General features: G+C 35.0%; 1 protein-coding gene across 1 annotated transcript in view; it reads left to right on the plus strand.

The window, feature by feature from the left end:
• The window catches only part of LOC121730968 (elongation of very long chain fatty acids protein-like), a 75317-nt gene extending 63170 nt beyond the window's left edge, over positions 1-12147 (plus strand). The window contains exons 7-9 of the mRNA XM_042120219.1: positions 875-1011; positions 9625-9780; positions 11801-12147. Of these exons, the coding sequence (XP_041976153.1) occupies positions 875-1011; positions 9625-9780; positions 11801-11941 (434 nt within the window). The 3' untranslated portion in view covers positions 11942-12147. The remainder of the gene's footprint in view (positions 1-874; positions 1012-9624; positions 9781-11800) is intronic.
• Positions 12148-17897: the final 5750 nt, after the last annotated feature.

Below are 17897 nucleotides of genomic sequence, written 5' to 3' on the forward strand. Positions count from 1 at the left end.
CGAGTATACTTTGATGTTTCTGAACTCATTAAGATGAAAGACACAGACATTAAGAAATTTAAAAACCCCCCGCCAAACAACTTTAAAAAGTAACGAAATAATATTTACTGCCAAGTTCAAATAATTCCTAACTTGTGTAAAGTAATATTATAGTCCATAATTGTTGTCAAGGTGTGTCGGGGCCAAGTAAACTACAACCTATAACCGCCAAGTCGCTGATTATCTCGATTCAGTTCGCTGTGAATTGATCCTTAAATTACTATAATGTTATGTGAAATCAAACATCTATATTAGCGGTCTCCCGACACACCTTGACAACAATTATGGCCTTTCATGAACCAGATAAACCCTGATTGTCCAGCACTGAGCAGGTTTATGATGATGAATTATAATTCATCATCATAAACCTGCTCAGTGCTGGACTGCTGCTGCTAGCTGACATACAGCTAAGAACACTCTCGATCATGTCAGCTTTCAAACAAAAAAGAACTAGATCAAAATCAGTCCACCCGTGTCCCGTTTGGCTGCTACGATGCCAGGGACAGACACACATACAGACAGACAGACAGACAGACAGACAGACAGACAGACACGTCAAACTTATAACACCCCTCTTTTTTGTCGGGGGTTAATAACAACAAGTCAAGATAAATGATTATATGATTTAATCACATAAAAACAGTATGTTTCCCGAATCCCGCGGGATATTCTTTTGAGCAATATCAAGACGTATCTTCTTTTAAATACTGCCAACTTATTTCAGGTAAAACTGCCTCCGAAGTTGACGACAATTTTGGCATTTGCATAAATTTTCCGTTAGACAATTTAGCGACTAATAAAAAAAAACTGGTTCTAATAAGGGCTTCGCCCACAGGTGGTCATTCAACCTTCTTCGGGATGCTGAACACGTTTGTACACATCGTGATGTACAGCTACTACCTCCTGGCGGCCCTGGGTCCTAAGGTGCAGAAGTTCCTGTGGTGGAAGAAATACATCACTGTGCTGCAGATGGTAAGAGACCCATTCGTATATTTATATATAGAAATTTCCGAAGTTTAAATTAAGAACATAAACTGCGTATTGCACTAGTACCACAGAATATAATTAGTAGTACCAACTAGTGGATCATCGGTTTTGTTTGGCTATTTCCGTATCCATACGGCTTGCTCCGCCTGCCCTGCCCCGGGGTAGTTTCAGATGCCGAAAACGCTAATAGTAAAGTTAGTTCACCGGACGCCACGAAAAAAATTTAGTCATTCACGACATTTGAATTTAGAACAGCTCTAAAAAGGTTTTGTGTTATCTAATGTATAATGACTTTTTTAATTATTAAGAAGAAGATGCATAAGATTAGAAATTACTACTTAATGCCTGCCTATTGAAACTAGCTTTAATATTGCTAGCCCGTATCTTTAACTGATGAACCGATGTTCTAGAATCTAGTCTCTACTAGTGAATGAATTATTTCCTGATTCTTCATTATAACGGTCGACTTTACAATCATGTTACAAATAAGTACTAAGTAATAATCGTTAAAGGGCATATTAATTAATTCATAACGAATGTAATTTAATTTCCTCGTAAACAGACCGAGCGAAAAATTATTGTTCTCAAGATCAATGCAGTTGCGTCAGACTCAGACCGTAATAATGAGATATTATGTTGTGATTCTGTATTTTTTATTACTTTGTGTACTAGGAGATACTTTGTATACTAGGAGATTCATTATTTACGTTTAGAATAGCAAAGTCTTATCTGTAGCCTACGCATAATAAAAACTAAGGCAACGTAACTCCCATACTATTACCGTTTTAAATATGGTTCCTTTTGATCTATCATGTAACGTCAGCCTGATACCACTCAAGGCCACCTAAATATTGCAAATGTATTGAAATGTGTACCTAAGGTACACTTTTTTGACAAGTATAGTGGAGCATGTTTTTTGACGGAGTTACTTTTCCTTAGTTTTTATTATTCGTAGTCTAGCATTGTACGTGAATAAGAAAGTTTTGTTACAAAATATTGTCAATATCGATTAATTTTTTTTTTCTTTTAATAATAATTTATAGTGATAGTAATGAGACTATCTACTGAATTGATTGCTATCTACGCAATAACAACATTGCTATTTTTTATCATTCATTTTCTTTACAATGCATGTGACTATAAATTATTTCGCAATAAAACTTTCGCATATAATATATAGATTGCCGTTGCGCCAAAATTCGTTTATCGCGCGGAAACCGTACATTTTTCCCGGGATAAAGAGTATATCGTGCGTCCTTTCCCGGGACTCAGTCTCCCCACACCCAGCAAAATCGGTTCAGCGGTTTCGTGAAGAGGTAACAGAGAGACAGATAGACACACTTTCGCATTTATAATAATACTAGCTATTTGACCGAGCTTTGCTCGGTATTCGATAAAACACGAATAAAATGACATTTTATAAAAATGATTCCTAGCTAGATCGATTTATCGCCCCCGAAACCCCGTATATACTAAATTTCATGAAAATCGTTGGAGCCGATATATATATATATATATATATATATATATATATATATATATATCTATATATATATATTTCCACCCCGGAGTTGATATTACGTCCTACATGGCGGTTTTTACCGATGATATTGCGTCCGACTGACTTGTTGCATCCTGTATACGGACGCAAGATTGACCATCTCTCAAATTCAGCCAGAAGTAGTGTTAAGGTTAGTACAATGGCTGGGTGAAATATTGGCATGGACGTTGTTTTGTCACCGGAGTGCTTTTCGGCGTATTTCTTAGTTCCGCTATTTGGCGCGCGAATTTTGGAGGTCGCTACTGTGCGCCGTATATCAGTGGCGTATATTCGATACTTTGTTTACGTATAACACGCCGATAATGTGGATTCCTGTATATAATAAAAGTTTTTATCAATTCTAATGTGTGATTTAATTACGTCCCACAAAACGACATCGTCCCAGAGGAGACGCGGGGGTGACAGAGGCGAGGGGGCGGAGTTCGCACGCGACATGCAAGGGCATGTATTTGTTTATATTTTTTGCCGGCCAGCGCGGACGTAATGACGCTTGTGGTATAAATATTGTGTAGCGGGGCGAATATTTGAGAGAGACTAAATTCATGTCTTCGTAGTTGGGTTCAAAACACCTTCGTAAATTTGATGTAACATTACACATTTCAATGTCTAATTAACTTACAAAAATGCTACTAAAACTATTTGAAAGTAGAGTTAATATTTTAAAAGTTATTATAAAAAAAAGTACCAAATTATGAAATTTTTGCGTGTCGTTTTGTTACTGCCGCTTACAATTTATTATTTATAAAAAAATGAGCTAGAAAGGATTAAAAATTTAATGTTAATTTGAAGATAAAGAACTAATAAACTATCCGATACCAACAAATAACACATCAACTTACATTAAATAACTAAAAATTATATTTTTAAAATGTTCATAAAATTCGCGTCATTGTCCTGCGCATTGTTTGTTTTGAATGCCTTGCCGATATACTCAACGTGACGAGTTGAAACCTATTTTGCGATAAAATCTGCTGGTTCACTTTATTTCGTCACACATCACACTTCACTTCGTTTTATGCAGTGAGTCTTTGAAATACGTTCTACAAAAATTTCCAAATAAGACGTCATTTACATTTCTCGATGTGTGCCAACATTTGTCTGTTTTTCACTACTTTTTTTATACCAAGTTATAAAGGCCCGCAACATTTCTAAGTTCTTAATAATTTTCTTAGTTTTCTTTATATCAATACTTAATTATAAACGAATTTAGTGAATTCCTCATTTTCCTGAACGTCTTTTTCCTGAATAGCCCTAAAAACATAATGACGATCATTCAGAATAATGATCAAATCTGTAACTGTATTTCAGGAAAACAGGGACAAATATATCGAATCGATGCAATGTCGATATTACAATTAGGTAGTTATTTGACACATTTTCGAAAAATAGTAGTAGAATAGTAAGAAAAGTAGTAAAAATGTTATCTACACTTCAATATTATAAAGCAGGAGAGGTTGTTTGTTTGTTTGAACGCATTAATCTCAGGAACTACTAGTCCGATTTGAAAAATTCTTTCAGTGTTAGATAGCCCATTTATCGAGGAAGGCTATAAGCAATATTTTATTACGCTAAAAATAATAGGAGCGAAGAAATAGAGGAAAATGTGGAAAAAACGGAGGGAAATTACTTGAAAGGGCTTATTTGAACGCGCTTATCTCAGGAATTACTGGTCCGATTTGAAAAATTCTTTCAGTGTTAGATAGCCCATTTATCGAGAAAAGCTATAAGGAATATTTTATCACGCCAAGAATAATAGGAGCGAAGAAATAGAGGAAAATGTAGAAAAAGCGGGGGGAAATTATTTGAAAGAGGGCTTATTTGAACACACTAATCTCAGGAACTACTGGTCCGATTTGAAAGATTCTTTCAGTGTTAGATAGCCCATTTATCGGGGAAGGCCATAGGCTATATTTTTTTACGCTAAGACTAATAGGAGCTAAGAAATAGAGGAAACAATGGAAAAAACGGGGGAAATTATTTGAAGGGGCTTATCTCACGAGCTACTGGAGCAATTTTTCTGTTATTTGGTACAGATAACTGATAAGAATTAAAAAATTGACCACGTGAAGGATCATAGGCTATTTTTTGTGCCCTAATTTGTCTGTGAAATATCTAATTTACGCGAGCGAAGCCGCGCGGAACGTTTGATAATAAAATATTATTTGAGAAATAATAAATAGGTATCAGAATTATTATTAATTAACAGGTGTACATTTTTTATTGCAGGTGACTCGAAAAGGTAGAATATATTTTTTTAAAGGCAGATTTTGGCATTAGCTATATTTTAGGAAATACATTTTTATAATAAATCAACACTTTTACTAACATACAAGTTTTATTGAAAATCCTATTTTTTACTTATAATAATAATAACCCCCACACCGGTTTCGGTGACGGTGGCTGGTTTCATTGAAACCAGGCCAGTTACGCAGGAGTAATTTTATAGTGCCCAAGTGTGTGCGCAGTACACATGAGCACTCTCTATTCCTTTTAACTCTCATAACCCAGTGGGACGGACGACCGGCACGACTGGCGAGAGATGCGCAGGACCGACTTTTACATGCCCATCCGTGATCCGACGCATGGATCATCTTACTTGTCAGACCTTATTTTCCTGTTCTGAGTGTCAATCAGGTGATCAGCTTGCAATGTCCTAAGTCCTTACTAAACTTGGAAATAACAATTAACAATATGTTTCCAACGCGGGAATCAAACCTCTGAGTCAAGAGTCACGCTCTAGACCACTGGACAACGGAGGCGTTTATAATAATAATAATAATAATAATATAATCAGCACGAATATGGATAAGATTTTTAAAATAATCATTATTCTCAACAAATTGTCAATATTCTAAGTAAACACGTCATTTTCCACAAATTTTGTCATTGTCATGAACAGCAGTTTTTACTTAATATTAAATATCTCTTAAATTATTTAATTTTTTTTCGTGACTCTTACAGAAAGGGAATTCTATTTCGGTGTCTTTTAACACCAGAAACATTCAGAGCAATATTTAAGGGTTTTTTAAAAAACACAATCTTTGGTCTAAAATAACATTTTGAGTAGATTCACCCAGTGGAAGTAAAATAACAGGCACAATGAAAAGAAGTGCTAGGATACTCTCATTAGTAAGTAAGTATCCCATTAAGAGCTCACCTGACTCTAAAAATCAAACATCGTCCTTCTCTCTTCACACTCACGCCCGTCTTTCATATGCCAGGTGAAAAAGGACGGCGCGGAATCATCGCCGAGTTAGTTTTATTTGAATAAAAGACGAACTATAATGATTATGAAAAAAGTGTTTTGAGCAAATTTAGGTTTTATCAATACCTTTTTAGATATTAAAAAATATTAAAGAAAAGACAGCAAACTTCGAAGATCCAAGCAAAAATGTGTCCAAAACAAGGTTTCTTGTAAAAAAGAAACTATCAAGCATTTTTTGAGTAATCGTGTTTTCGTCTTGAGCATTTAATCTTTATGAACTGAAGTTACTTGTGTCAAAAAATCAGTTTTCTAGACCTTACAGATTTTGAGATCTAGGTTAAAGTATGTAGTCAAGTTAGGGTCATATGGGCTCTTAAGTATATTAAAAATAATGAATAGGTAAGTACCTAGTAGGTTTTAATTTATACTTGGTTTGTAAATTTAAATTATGGTTATTATCTATAATAGTACCTATTATTTCTGTTTATTTGTTTTGTACAAAAATAGGACGGTATTTGATTATAATACAAGTTCACAATAATAGTAAATTTTTTCGTAAGTAGTAGGTTAACGCGCGCGCGTAAACAAACACGACGCGACGTTGCGTTCTGTGCTGTGATAGTCATAGTCAATCATGGTTGTCGTGATTGATGTAGATCGTTTTTTTAAAATAAGTGATTTTAAAAACTATTTTAAAGACAAAATAAAATGGCCTTGGCCGTCGACCCATTTTGTAATACAAAAAAAATGTTTTAATTGTGGTGCAACGACCAAGAATAATATCAATATTATTACAAATCATTTTGTTCTACCTATGAAACGAAAGAACATAAAATCGCTTTATAAATCTTCATTTTTCGGGTGCAGCATTTGTAAATATGCAATTTACGATCATTATCCTGACGTCGAGTGTCCTGTTTGTTGTTGAACAGTTTATATAGATACTTACCTGTCTAAAAGTATTTTGGATCGATTGTATTAACTACTATGTCCCTACCTACATACCTACGTATATGATTTTCTTTGATAAGTACTTACCTATTGTATATTTTAAACAAAAGCCCATCAGTGACTGAGTTTAGACTGCGAATTGGGTTGGGACTAATGTATTTTTAAATATCTATACTTACTAATATTGTAGAGACGAAATATTTAATCGTTTGCTTATTACTATTTAACTTACGAGTTACGAGACTACTGAACCAATTTAAATAATTCTTTCGCTATTAGAAAGCCACGGTAATGAGAAGTGAAATAGCCCAAACAAGTGCATCGAAACTCAACGTCAAGTGGTTACCGGGTCATGGGCTAGGCTGTACACTGTACAGTGTTCTGAGATTTTTTTAAAATCTTGACTTGGTGACTTTCTTCATTCATAAATCGACACCCTTGACAAGATTTATAGTAACTGTGATGGCATACTTATAATAATAATAATGTACTTTTATTCAGCTCGATAACATAAAAACCTTAATCTAGACAATTACAACATGCAAATTATTTTATTTTCAATGGTTTTTTATATTAGAATGTTAAGATCGCAACCGGCAGCTTAGCTAGGTTACAGTATAACCTGTGTTAAAGCCACCGGACCCTTTCCCAACTACTGATCGCATATCGCTGATTTTACATTTCAGGCAATTAAAATTAGATTACAAATCAAATCAATGTTTAAAATTAATCAAACTTGATACAATAAACAATACAAAAAAACGATCGAAACGATCTACATCAATCACGACAACCATGATTGACTATGACTATCACAGCACAGAACGCAACGTCGCGTCGTGTTTGTTTACGCGCGCGCGTTAACCTACTACTTCACAATAATAATAAAAATTTATTATTATTGTGAACTTGTATTATAATCAAATACCGTCCTCTTTTTGTACAAAACAAATAAACAGAAATAATAGGTACTATTATAGATAATAACCATAATTTAAATTTACAAACAAAGTATATATATTGTTGTGTAATTTTTGTGTAGTTGTGTAATTTTTTGAGATTTTGGACTGATTTATCTTATTTTTGATAGGTACGTTAATAATTTTTTAAGCGTTTTTATTTTTCTTTTCGACGCCTAAAGGGCCTTTTTTTGAGACTTTGTACTTATAGGTATGTCTAATATGTGATTCTTCAGGTTAATATTTTTCTAAGCATTTTTGTTTTATTTTTTTAACGCCTAAACGGCTAATAACGAATTTCAATTTGTTAAATTTTATCAACTTGTCACGTGGGCAGAGCCACGATTGAAAACTAGTATTGCTTACATACACAAGTTAATTATAGTCAATGTCACAGTAAATTAGCCTCTCAACTGGTCGTTCTTAAAATTGTTAATTTCTTAAATTACTTTTATGTTCCTATTTCGGTGTATTTGATTTGTCCGACACTTTGATTATTATGACTATGGGTTTATTATTGTACCTACTTGATTTTAAACAATAAAACTTAAAAATACCTACTACCGAAACAATTGTTTTATTTTGTGTTCATACTTAAGTTCAGAAGAAACACGCTCACATAAATAAAATGCTCCCACATCATATCTATCATAATTATCCTTAATATTTTTTAGTTAGCCTAGCGGACTTACTTAATTATAATTTAAAATTTAATTAATCTATGTTATATAGGGATAACTTGTTTTAATGTCTGTTATGTACTCCAAGTTATAGAAATAAGTATTTCATTTTAATCGACTTCATAAAGAGGGATGATTCTCTATTCATACATACATATCGTCACTCCTGTCCCTCATTGGGGTAGACAGAGACCACATCACGCAATGAATTTATTGGGATCTATTATATAGGTACCTATGTATGTATCGATATAACATATAAGGTTAGGAGGAAGCAACAAACTCAACAGTTTATGGCGTACATACAAAAATAATATACGGTACCGATATAATCTCAAATATAGTAAGGAGTCATTTAATTATTAGAATGCATGGAATTAATATAGTACAATATACGGTATCAATATATCCATACATTTAAATGGATGTAGGAAAAACGATTAAATGCATGGAACGAATACAAAAATATACAATGTGTCACATGATTTCCATCGAGAACGGAAGCAAAAAACCAGCGAGAATTATTTCAAATTGAATATCTAATTTTCGTACGTAAACAAAATTCTCGTCGACAATAGAATTCACATGACAGCAATGTAACTATATTCGCACGAATAACAATTAAAAAGTCATTGGAAATGGTAGACGCCATAGGGTTCGACTTTGAAAAGACGCAACAAGTCTTCGGCGATTTAAATATATATATATATATATATATATATATATATATATATATATATATATATATATATATATATATATATATATATATATATATATATATATATATATATACACACCCTAAAGTATTATCACTAGTTTTTGTTACACACTGTATATATATATATATATATATATATATATATATATATATATATATATATATATATATATATATATATATATATATATATATATATATATATATATATATATATATATATATATATATACAGTGTGTAACAAAAACTAGTGATAATACTTTAGGGTGTGTACAAGGCCCGAGCGTCACGAGTTTCCCCATACAAAAGTGAAAAAAATTTTTGGTCTTTCAGCGCTGCTACTTTCACAGTGAACTCTCTACAAGGAACACGTACACACCCTAAAGCATTATCACTTGTTTTTGTTACACCCTGTATATATACAAGAATTGCTCGTTTAAAGATATTAGATTAGATAATATGGAAGTATGAATTACTAAATTTTGCCAACCAAACTCAAAAATGTATCTCTCTTTTCCAGGTCCAATTCGTTCTTGTATTCGTCCATGCTTTCCAACTACTGTTCATCGAATGCGACTACCCGCGCGCGTTCGTGTGGTGGATCGGCATGCACGCCGTACTCTTCTACTACCTATTCTCCGACTTCTACAAGCAAGCCTACAAGAAGAAGGCCACGGTATGTGTTTTCCAATCATCATAAGATGTTCCACTTTTGCTCGGTTTGGTAGGAGTTTATCTATTCAGCAGCTTTTGTGATCAGAAAATGTTTTGAAGTTAGCCAATGAGGATGTTTGATATTTCATTTGCCACCAGGTGCCGCTATGTAGCTTTAGGGTATATTGTGTCAAATAGACGTAATATCTGATAGATACATAGTGACGTGGGAGACGTATTTTACGTGGGAGAGCCATGCTTCGGCACGAATCGGCCGGCTCGACCGGAGAAATACCACGCTCTCACAGAAAACCGGCGTGAAACAGCGCTTGCGCTGTGTTTCACCGAGTGAATGTATTTACCGGAGGCCCAATCCCCTACCCTATTCCCTTCCCTACCCTCCCCTATTCCCTTCCCTTCTCATCCCTACCCTCCCCTATTACCCTATTCCCTCTTAAAAGGCCGGCAACGCACCTGCAGCTCTTCTGATGCTGCGAGTGTCCATGGGCGACGGAAGTTGCTTTCCATCAGGTGACCCGTTTGCTCGTTTGCCCCCTATTTCATTAAAAAAAAACATATGACAGCTATATTGCGACATAAGACAGCAGTTTGACACGAAATACCCTAAGGATACATAGCGGCACCTGGTGGCAAATAGAATAATATCAAACACCCTCATTAGAAGCGCTTGTGAAAAAATAACCTATAAAATCCCCAGAAACCAGGAACAAGTCGTTAAATATTGGGTATTTAAAGCAAATGGCAATTAAAAAATGTCATAAAATATGCAAACACTTGCTGTCGACAAAACAGCAGATTTTTTTACAGAATGTCAGTAGAATACCTACATTGCCCCTTTCCTTTTTTGGAAACATCCTTCTGAAAATCTTTAGCACGTTAAACAAAGAGCCGCTTAATAGTTTTAATTACCTCTCTATAAGGATAACTAAGCGGATTTGGATTTAAATGTGAATTAGATTAAGGTGACGCCCCCGCGTTAAAGTAAAAAACCGTGTTGGATATGTTTTAGATTGCTTGTTTTCTATGAACGGCCGGCTCGGCCTCTCATAGAAAACAAGAAATGGAACAGCAAGAAATGGAAAGGGCGTAAGAACGAAGCGAGTTGTCGCGTAATTTAAAAGCCATAAATATACTTCAAATAAGCTATGGGCAAATTAAAGTGTATGCTTGAACCAATCTTTGTACAAATTTTGGAAGCTTAAATCACTCTCCTCTGTTGGCAAAATTGGAATCCCTTTTTTTACAGAGGTCTTTTTGATTGATTATTCTAATAAAAAAGTTGACCAATCCTATTATGCTATGGGTAATTCAAAGACAAAGACACGATGAATACTGACTATGAACTTTAATTTCTTAGCTTAATTCATTGCTGAGAAAAATCGATATCGCTACAGCCAAATTATCAAGGCGTCGCCTTAACTGAAATAGTCACGTTTCTCCATGACGTGTCGACAGGATACTAAGCTGGAAGTTTAATTGATATATGAATATATTTATTTTCCTCAATTTTATTAATTTGATCATTAGGAACATCAGATTAGATCATTAGGAATAAATAGTTCGGGAATAGAACGGGTCTGACAAGATATACCGGTCGGTCGACAACGACAAGGAAATTAGTATATACATATTAAATAATAATATATATACTAATTTCCTTGCTAGACAAGATACAAGCGCACGCGAAAATTATCTGAATTTAGATACATAACTTGAAATAGATATACAATGCAGTGTAAGACGCGGCAAATATTGTGTTTAGCGAGTTTGATTTTAAGAATACAATTCTAAATCTATTGCATGATATTAATATCGTGCAATCCCTCAGAAAGAGTTCAAGTCCTAAAAATAACTACATGTTGCATACAACATTTTTGCTTTGAGAGATTACAGCAACTCATTAAAACTATAATCTCGAAAGCAGAGGGGCGGGAGCGGCAAAAGTGACGTATCTACGAGTCGCGTTGCGGTCTGAATTGAACCTTAGAAGAAATATTCTATAGTCACATCTATTGTTACAGAAGGTGAAGGTTTCCAACAACAACGATTCCGCCAAGCCCGACGCGGCGCTCTCCCAGAAGAACACCCTCCTCAACGGCTTCCACAGCTCTACCCTTAACGACGTCCGACAGAGGATGGCGGGCGCGGTCGCCTCGCAGTGAACACAAGACTTTTAGGGTTCTCACACAAAACTGCGAATTCGCACCGCATCGATTGCTCATTTTTAGTACGAGTTTTTTTCGCAGATTTTTGCGATATGCTGCGAATTCACAGTTTTGTGGGAGCCCTTAGTGATATTTGCTCCACCACTCTACGGATAAAGCCTGTAGCCGAGAAGTTTTCTTTATCGCTTCTTTATGGAATCCCTGATCTAAATGAATGGAATTAACATTAGACGAACGTCAACGTCATACTAACGAACGCTTATGTCAATTTCATTTTGATCGGCGATTCTATAAAGAAGCGATAAAGAAAAAGTCTGGGCTAAAGGGAAAGTTTTAATAGTTTTCGACAGTAGGGAATATGCACACGTTTTCTATTTAAAAAAATGTACAGTGGTCCCGTTTCAGAGGTGAATCTCCTGTCCAAAATCAGGACGGCATCGTGTCGCAATATTATTATTATTTCGACCCTCTTTTGCATTATGTTGTATTTTCTCTCTCAACCTAAATAATGTTCACTTCTAAAAATATCTGTTAAATAGATCAAATACTTAAACTATACTCTGGCATATAAGTGAAGAAATTAAAAAGTCAATTAAATAATTATACACTTTCCTTGCACTTATTCCACTTTATTTTAATATAATATTTATTACAAAATTGTTAAATACACGACCGGTTTCGAAAAAATCGTCATCAGGTTTTTCGAAATCGGTCGTGTATTTAACAATTGTGTATGTAATAAATATATTAAAATAAAGTGGAATAAGCGCAAGGAAAGTGTATAATTATTTAATTGAAGATGAATTTCCACCAAGAAGTGACAGTACATTCAATATCATAAATTAAAAAGTGGCAACATCGTAGTGTAACCCCTTTTTTCTTAGATTGATTTGAAAAGGATGACACTACGATGTTGCCACTTTTTAATTTCTTCACTTTTATGCCAGACTATACTTTTTTGGAGACAATGAAAACTGACAAAGATTTTCTTTTGAAGTACTCAGTAGCTAGAAAACTTTGATTGCCCATATCTTAGTCATATTGTCAAACAGAAATGGAAGATTTCGTCGCTCTTTGTATCTCACGGTCCAATAACATAATATTATAGTTTAGGTAAACTGTATGTTCTGTGCATATTTTCTATTATTTTGTATATAAATGACAGATAGCGTTTGAAAAATTTGTCCCGAAAGACAATAGGAACAATATACCGTAGGTAGAGTTGATTCGACATAGTACTCTACATGTGTATAGCTGACTAGCTGAAGTGCATGATGACTCAAACGTGTATTTATTTATACAATGTATTATGTATAGTACCATATTATGTATAATTACGTTAGGAATAATATTATATACGTGTAAGGAAAATTATGGAATTGTGTATACAATTATACTGATTTTATAATATCAGTGTCTTTACGTGTGGATACATGGAGTAAGAACGGAGTGAATTCTTCGTAAACGGTGACGTATTTTTTAATCAAAATTCGCTAATTTAAATTCACTCTTACCCGGATCTAGTGAATAAGAATTTTTAATTGGCAAGAAAGACAACATGTTGCTATCTGACGCATGATCACCATGACTTAATTATATATGTACATATTATATTTAATTATTGTCACGTTTGGGGCCCTATGTCCCACATTACAAATTCTACTTGGCATGGTACGGTCGGCAAAAACTCGATGTTATTTCAAACTTTATTACATTAGTAATAAGGATCAAGCACACCGGTTTTTCCCGCGACTGTACAAGGGCATGGCAGAGGTGAATATTATAATCCAGAACAATTTAAGGTGCGTCCACATTTGTATCATTTGCGCGATCAGATCTCCGTTGCGATCATCGCGCCATAATCGCGCCGTATCAAGTATGCGTATCATAGTGTGGACGCCTATTAGATCATTCTGCCGATCATGCGCGTATTTGATACGACTCGTATCAGATACGCGGTTAATAGCGATCGGGGCGTATCATGATACACGTATCATTTAATTTTTGATGCACTTCGATGATACGCGACGGAGATCTGATCGCGCAAATGATACAAATGTGGACGTAGCCTTACTTGACATTTACAACTTGTTACTTTTGACTAGCTATTTGACCGAGCTTTGCTCGGTATTCGATAAAACACGGATAAAATGACATTTTCCAAAAATGATTCCTAGCTAGATCGATTTATCGCCCCCGAAACCCCCTATATACTAAATTTCATGAAAATCGTTGGAGCCGATTCCGAGACTCCAATAGTATATATATATATATATATATATATATATATATATATATATATATATATATATATATATATATATATATATATATATATATGGAATTGCTCGTTTAAAGATATAAGATTTTTTTGGATTTGTGATTGGTCATAATAATTTGCGATTTCAGAAAAAAATATATTATTGATATCTTCGAATCATGATAGAACTATTTGTTTGCCGAATTATAGCCCAAGTTTTAATAAATAACAGTAATTGAAACCCTAAATGGTCATTATAATAATTTTATTATACCTACCTACAAAAATAGTGTTTAGTACAAAATATTGGTTGCCTATTTATATTCATACTCTTAGTTTAAAAAATATGGGGGGTTTTTCCAAAAATAATATGGGGGCTTTGCCGTAGGACAATATATTAATAAATTGTCTGGATTATATATTTTGACCTGTGTACATAGTACTGACACCTAAACATACACAATATTAATGTATTATTATCATTGTGATTTAGGATAAGGTTACTTTAGTTAAATTAAACCTCGTAGTTATAAGCTCAGCTAGAATAAATGGTTGATACGAAATTTGTTATATATTTTCTACAACACACCTTGTAGTATTTTCTATTTATTGCGCCAGATTTTGTTTTCTAGGAACCGCAAATTGTTCCTGGATAAAAATTATCCTATGTCCTTTTCCCGGACTCAAAGTATCTCCATTATTCATGGAAAATTTCAGCAAAATCGGTTCAGTGGTTTGGGCGTGAAGAGGGGCAGACAGACGGAATCACTTTTGCACTTATAACATTAGTAGGTATGTGTGATGGATAATGGATATACAGTTCGTCAAGAAAACGTAGACGCTGTACAAAATTTTCCTAACGTAATCACGCTCAAAAGGTTGATTTTTCTCTTTGTATTTCCACAGAGAACGCACACTTTAAATATTATCTTACTTCTAAAATCTATGATTATCACCATGCAAATTTTTATCTCGATTTAATAAGGTTTTTATATTTTTTATGTAAACATTTTATACAGCGTCTACTCTTTTTTGACAAGCTATACTTATTTCAAATAAGTATAGCTTGTCAAAAATATGAGTAAGATACCTCTACTCATGGTTTACAAATAATTTATTTGTAAACCATGAGTAGAGGTATCTTACTCATATTTTTTCCCAGGTACAAACTCATAGGACATTGGAGTATTAGCAGGATTAATTAATGACTACGTACGTATGGTAATATGTGCGCTTTTATAATTTTGGACGTGGCCATGGGCGTACCCAGGTTCTGGGCCAGCGGAGTTTATAAAGAATAAAAAAAATATAATTTTTAGTTGTAAAAATATTGTATTGCAAACAAATGGCAAAAATTCGTTTTCTTAATTTTTGATTTTTATAGATAAAAGTACTAGATAATTTACTTAGTAGAGACGTCAACATGATCCAGGGGGGGGCCGCTGCCCCCCCCCCTCGGTACGCCCATGGACGTGGCGCTAAAATCGTGGACGTCCATTGTAAGACGATAGCATAAGGAAGTAAAATGTATGGAAATATATGAACACGCTTTTAAATTTCTGTCGACGATAACTTTTTAATGTGCACCATCACGACGTCTACACTCTTCTGAGTTCTGAACATGTCTGAACCGCACAAAACGTCCGCGGTGCGTAAAATCAAAAGGGCATTTAACGTATCCAACGTTTTATCGTGGAAGTCGGCTTCCATAATACAGTGACGCCCAGAAATATAAAAGCGCACATGGCATACATTACTGAAAGAGAACAATATGAGAATCAGTTCACGAATACATACATTATCTATGTATTCAGTAGGAAAAGTAGGTACCATCGAAGAAATTGATTTATAGGCAGTTGACAGACCTACATCATATTTTGGTCGGATTCTGTCAATTCAGTGTAATTCGTGATCTGTCAGCTGGGTTTCACTAAACGCGATCAAATTACGTAGGTTCGCCATTTGCCTATGAATTAATTTTTCTGATAGTACTATCAAGTTGATTCCTAGGCAGATGGGGGACCTACGTAGTTTGGTCGCGTTACGTCAAACCCAGCCGACAAATCACAATTAACATTAAATTGACATGATCCGATCAAATCACGTTGGTCTGTCAACTGCCTAGGAATCAATTTCCTCGATGGTACATACCTACTTACGAGAGATACGAGTATCATACTGATACACAACGTGATGTTTTTGAAGCTGCTGCAATTTTGATTTATCTCGATATCATTGATTTTCCTCAAAGATGAGCAATATACGAAATTTTATTAATAATAATAAAATCCAAGTATTTACAAACATAATATTATCTAAACACTAAAATATACAAATATATACAAACTTAAAGTATAAAGCTATAAAAAGAAAAACTTCCCCAGGTCGTCCCCACCTGGCGTGACCTGGCAGAGTGCCCAGCAAGCTGACAGCATTGCCACGTTGGATGGCAATTGCTATCCGCTGTGCCAGGTAGCTCCCGGCTCTGGGGTCTCGGGTGGCTTCAATAAGCTTCTTAGATATCTGTCTAAAAAGCTTATGTGTCCCCGGACCCCATGCGCCTAGGGTTTCCACCCCAAACGGTTCAAATATGAGATCTCCGCTTAGGTTCTCATATTTGTGCCGCTTTAGGTTTTCTGCCTCGTTTGCGGCTGCGCCCGCTCAGCACGAGGTTCCCTGAACATGGGACGGGGCAAGCGTGTCGACACAAGTAGCGTCCCACACAAGGGCCCGTCCCACATTCCAGCGGACCAGAGTCATTCCATCGGGTCTCTTGCCATCGTCGCGCGCCAAACCGGAGGGCTCCAGTATAGCTGCCATACCGTCAGTGACAAGAGCCCGACGAATGAGGTCATTCAGGCTTCGCGAGCAGCATTTTCCTCAAAGTGAAGTATAATTTTTATAGCTTCTAACAACTGAACTATATACATTATGATATCGCAAGTGCTCACACGGAGTTTGTTTTTTACATTTTACACATCTCATAACACAAGCTCTAAATTATTTGTCCCAATAAAGAATACTTTTTACACATCTTATATCAACCCTTTACAGAAATTATTTTTATACCTTTTAACAACATCTACAGGACCTGCCCTAGACGAACAATTTTATTATGTAAATATATTGCGCCATATTATTGACCGTCTAGTGTTGATCGATCGCGCCTTCAATCTAATTACCAAATAAACTGTTCAATAAAATGAAAGCGGGATATTGATACAATAATTGATCGTCTAGGGGCCCACTTACGAATGATGTGCCGTTTTTTTACTTATAATAACTTGTACATGTCTATTTATTACAAGTCATAGTCGGACGTAATAACTCTAGGATGTAGCTGGTCGCTAGTGGCTCATCACCGAATACGGCTGTTCATTATTATACCACAACAACAATAAAGACGGGCGGGGAAAAAACGACCGCAAATTGTATGCTAACATAATTATCTGCTTACAAGTTACAGCCTACGTTAGAAGTATACAGGGTGTAACATTAAAAGATAATTCTTTAGTGTATGTGTCCCTTATATTATAGAGTTCACAGTGAATATGCAGCCCTAAAAGCGCATTTTTTTTGTGATTTGTATGGGCAAGCGCCCGTGCGTCTGCCATTTTCCCAGTGAAGTGTGAACTCAATACAGGGTAGTCATATACTTACCCTGAAGCAATTCACAATTCCCTGCGGGGTTAC

The sequence above is a fragment of the Aricia agestis genome, chromosome 10 (genome assembly GCF_905147365.1).
Source record: "Aricia agestis chromosome 10, ilAriAges1.1, whole genome shotgun sequence".
Taxonomy (NCBI): domain Eukaryota; kingdom Metazoa; phylum Arthropoda; class Insecta; order Lepidoptera; family Lycaenidae; genus Aricia; species Aricia agestis.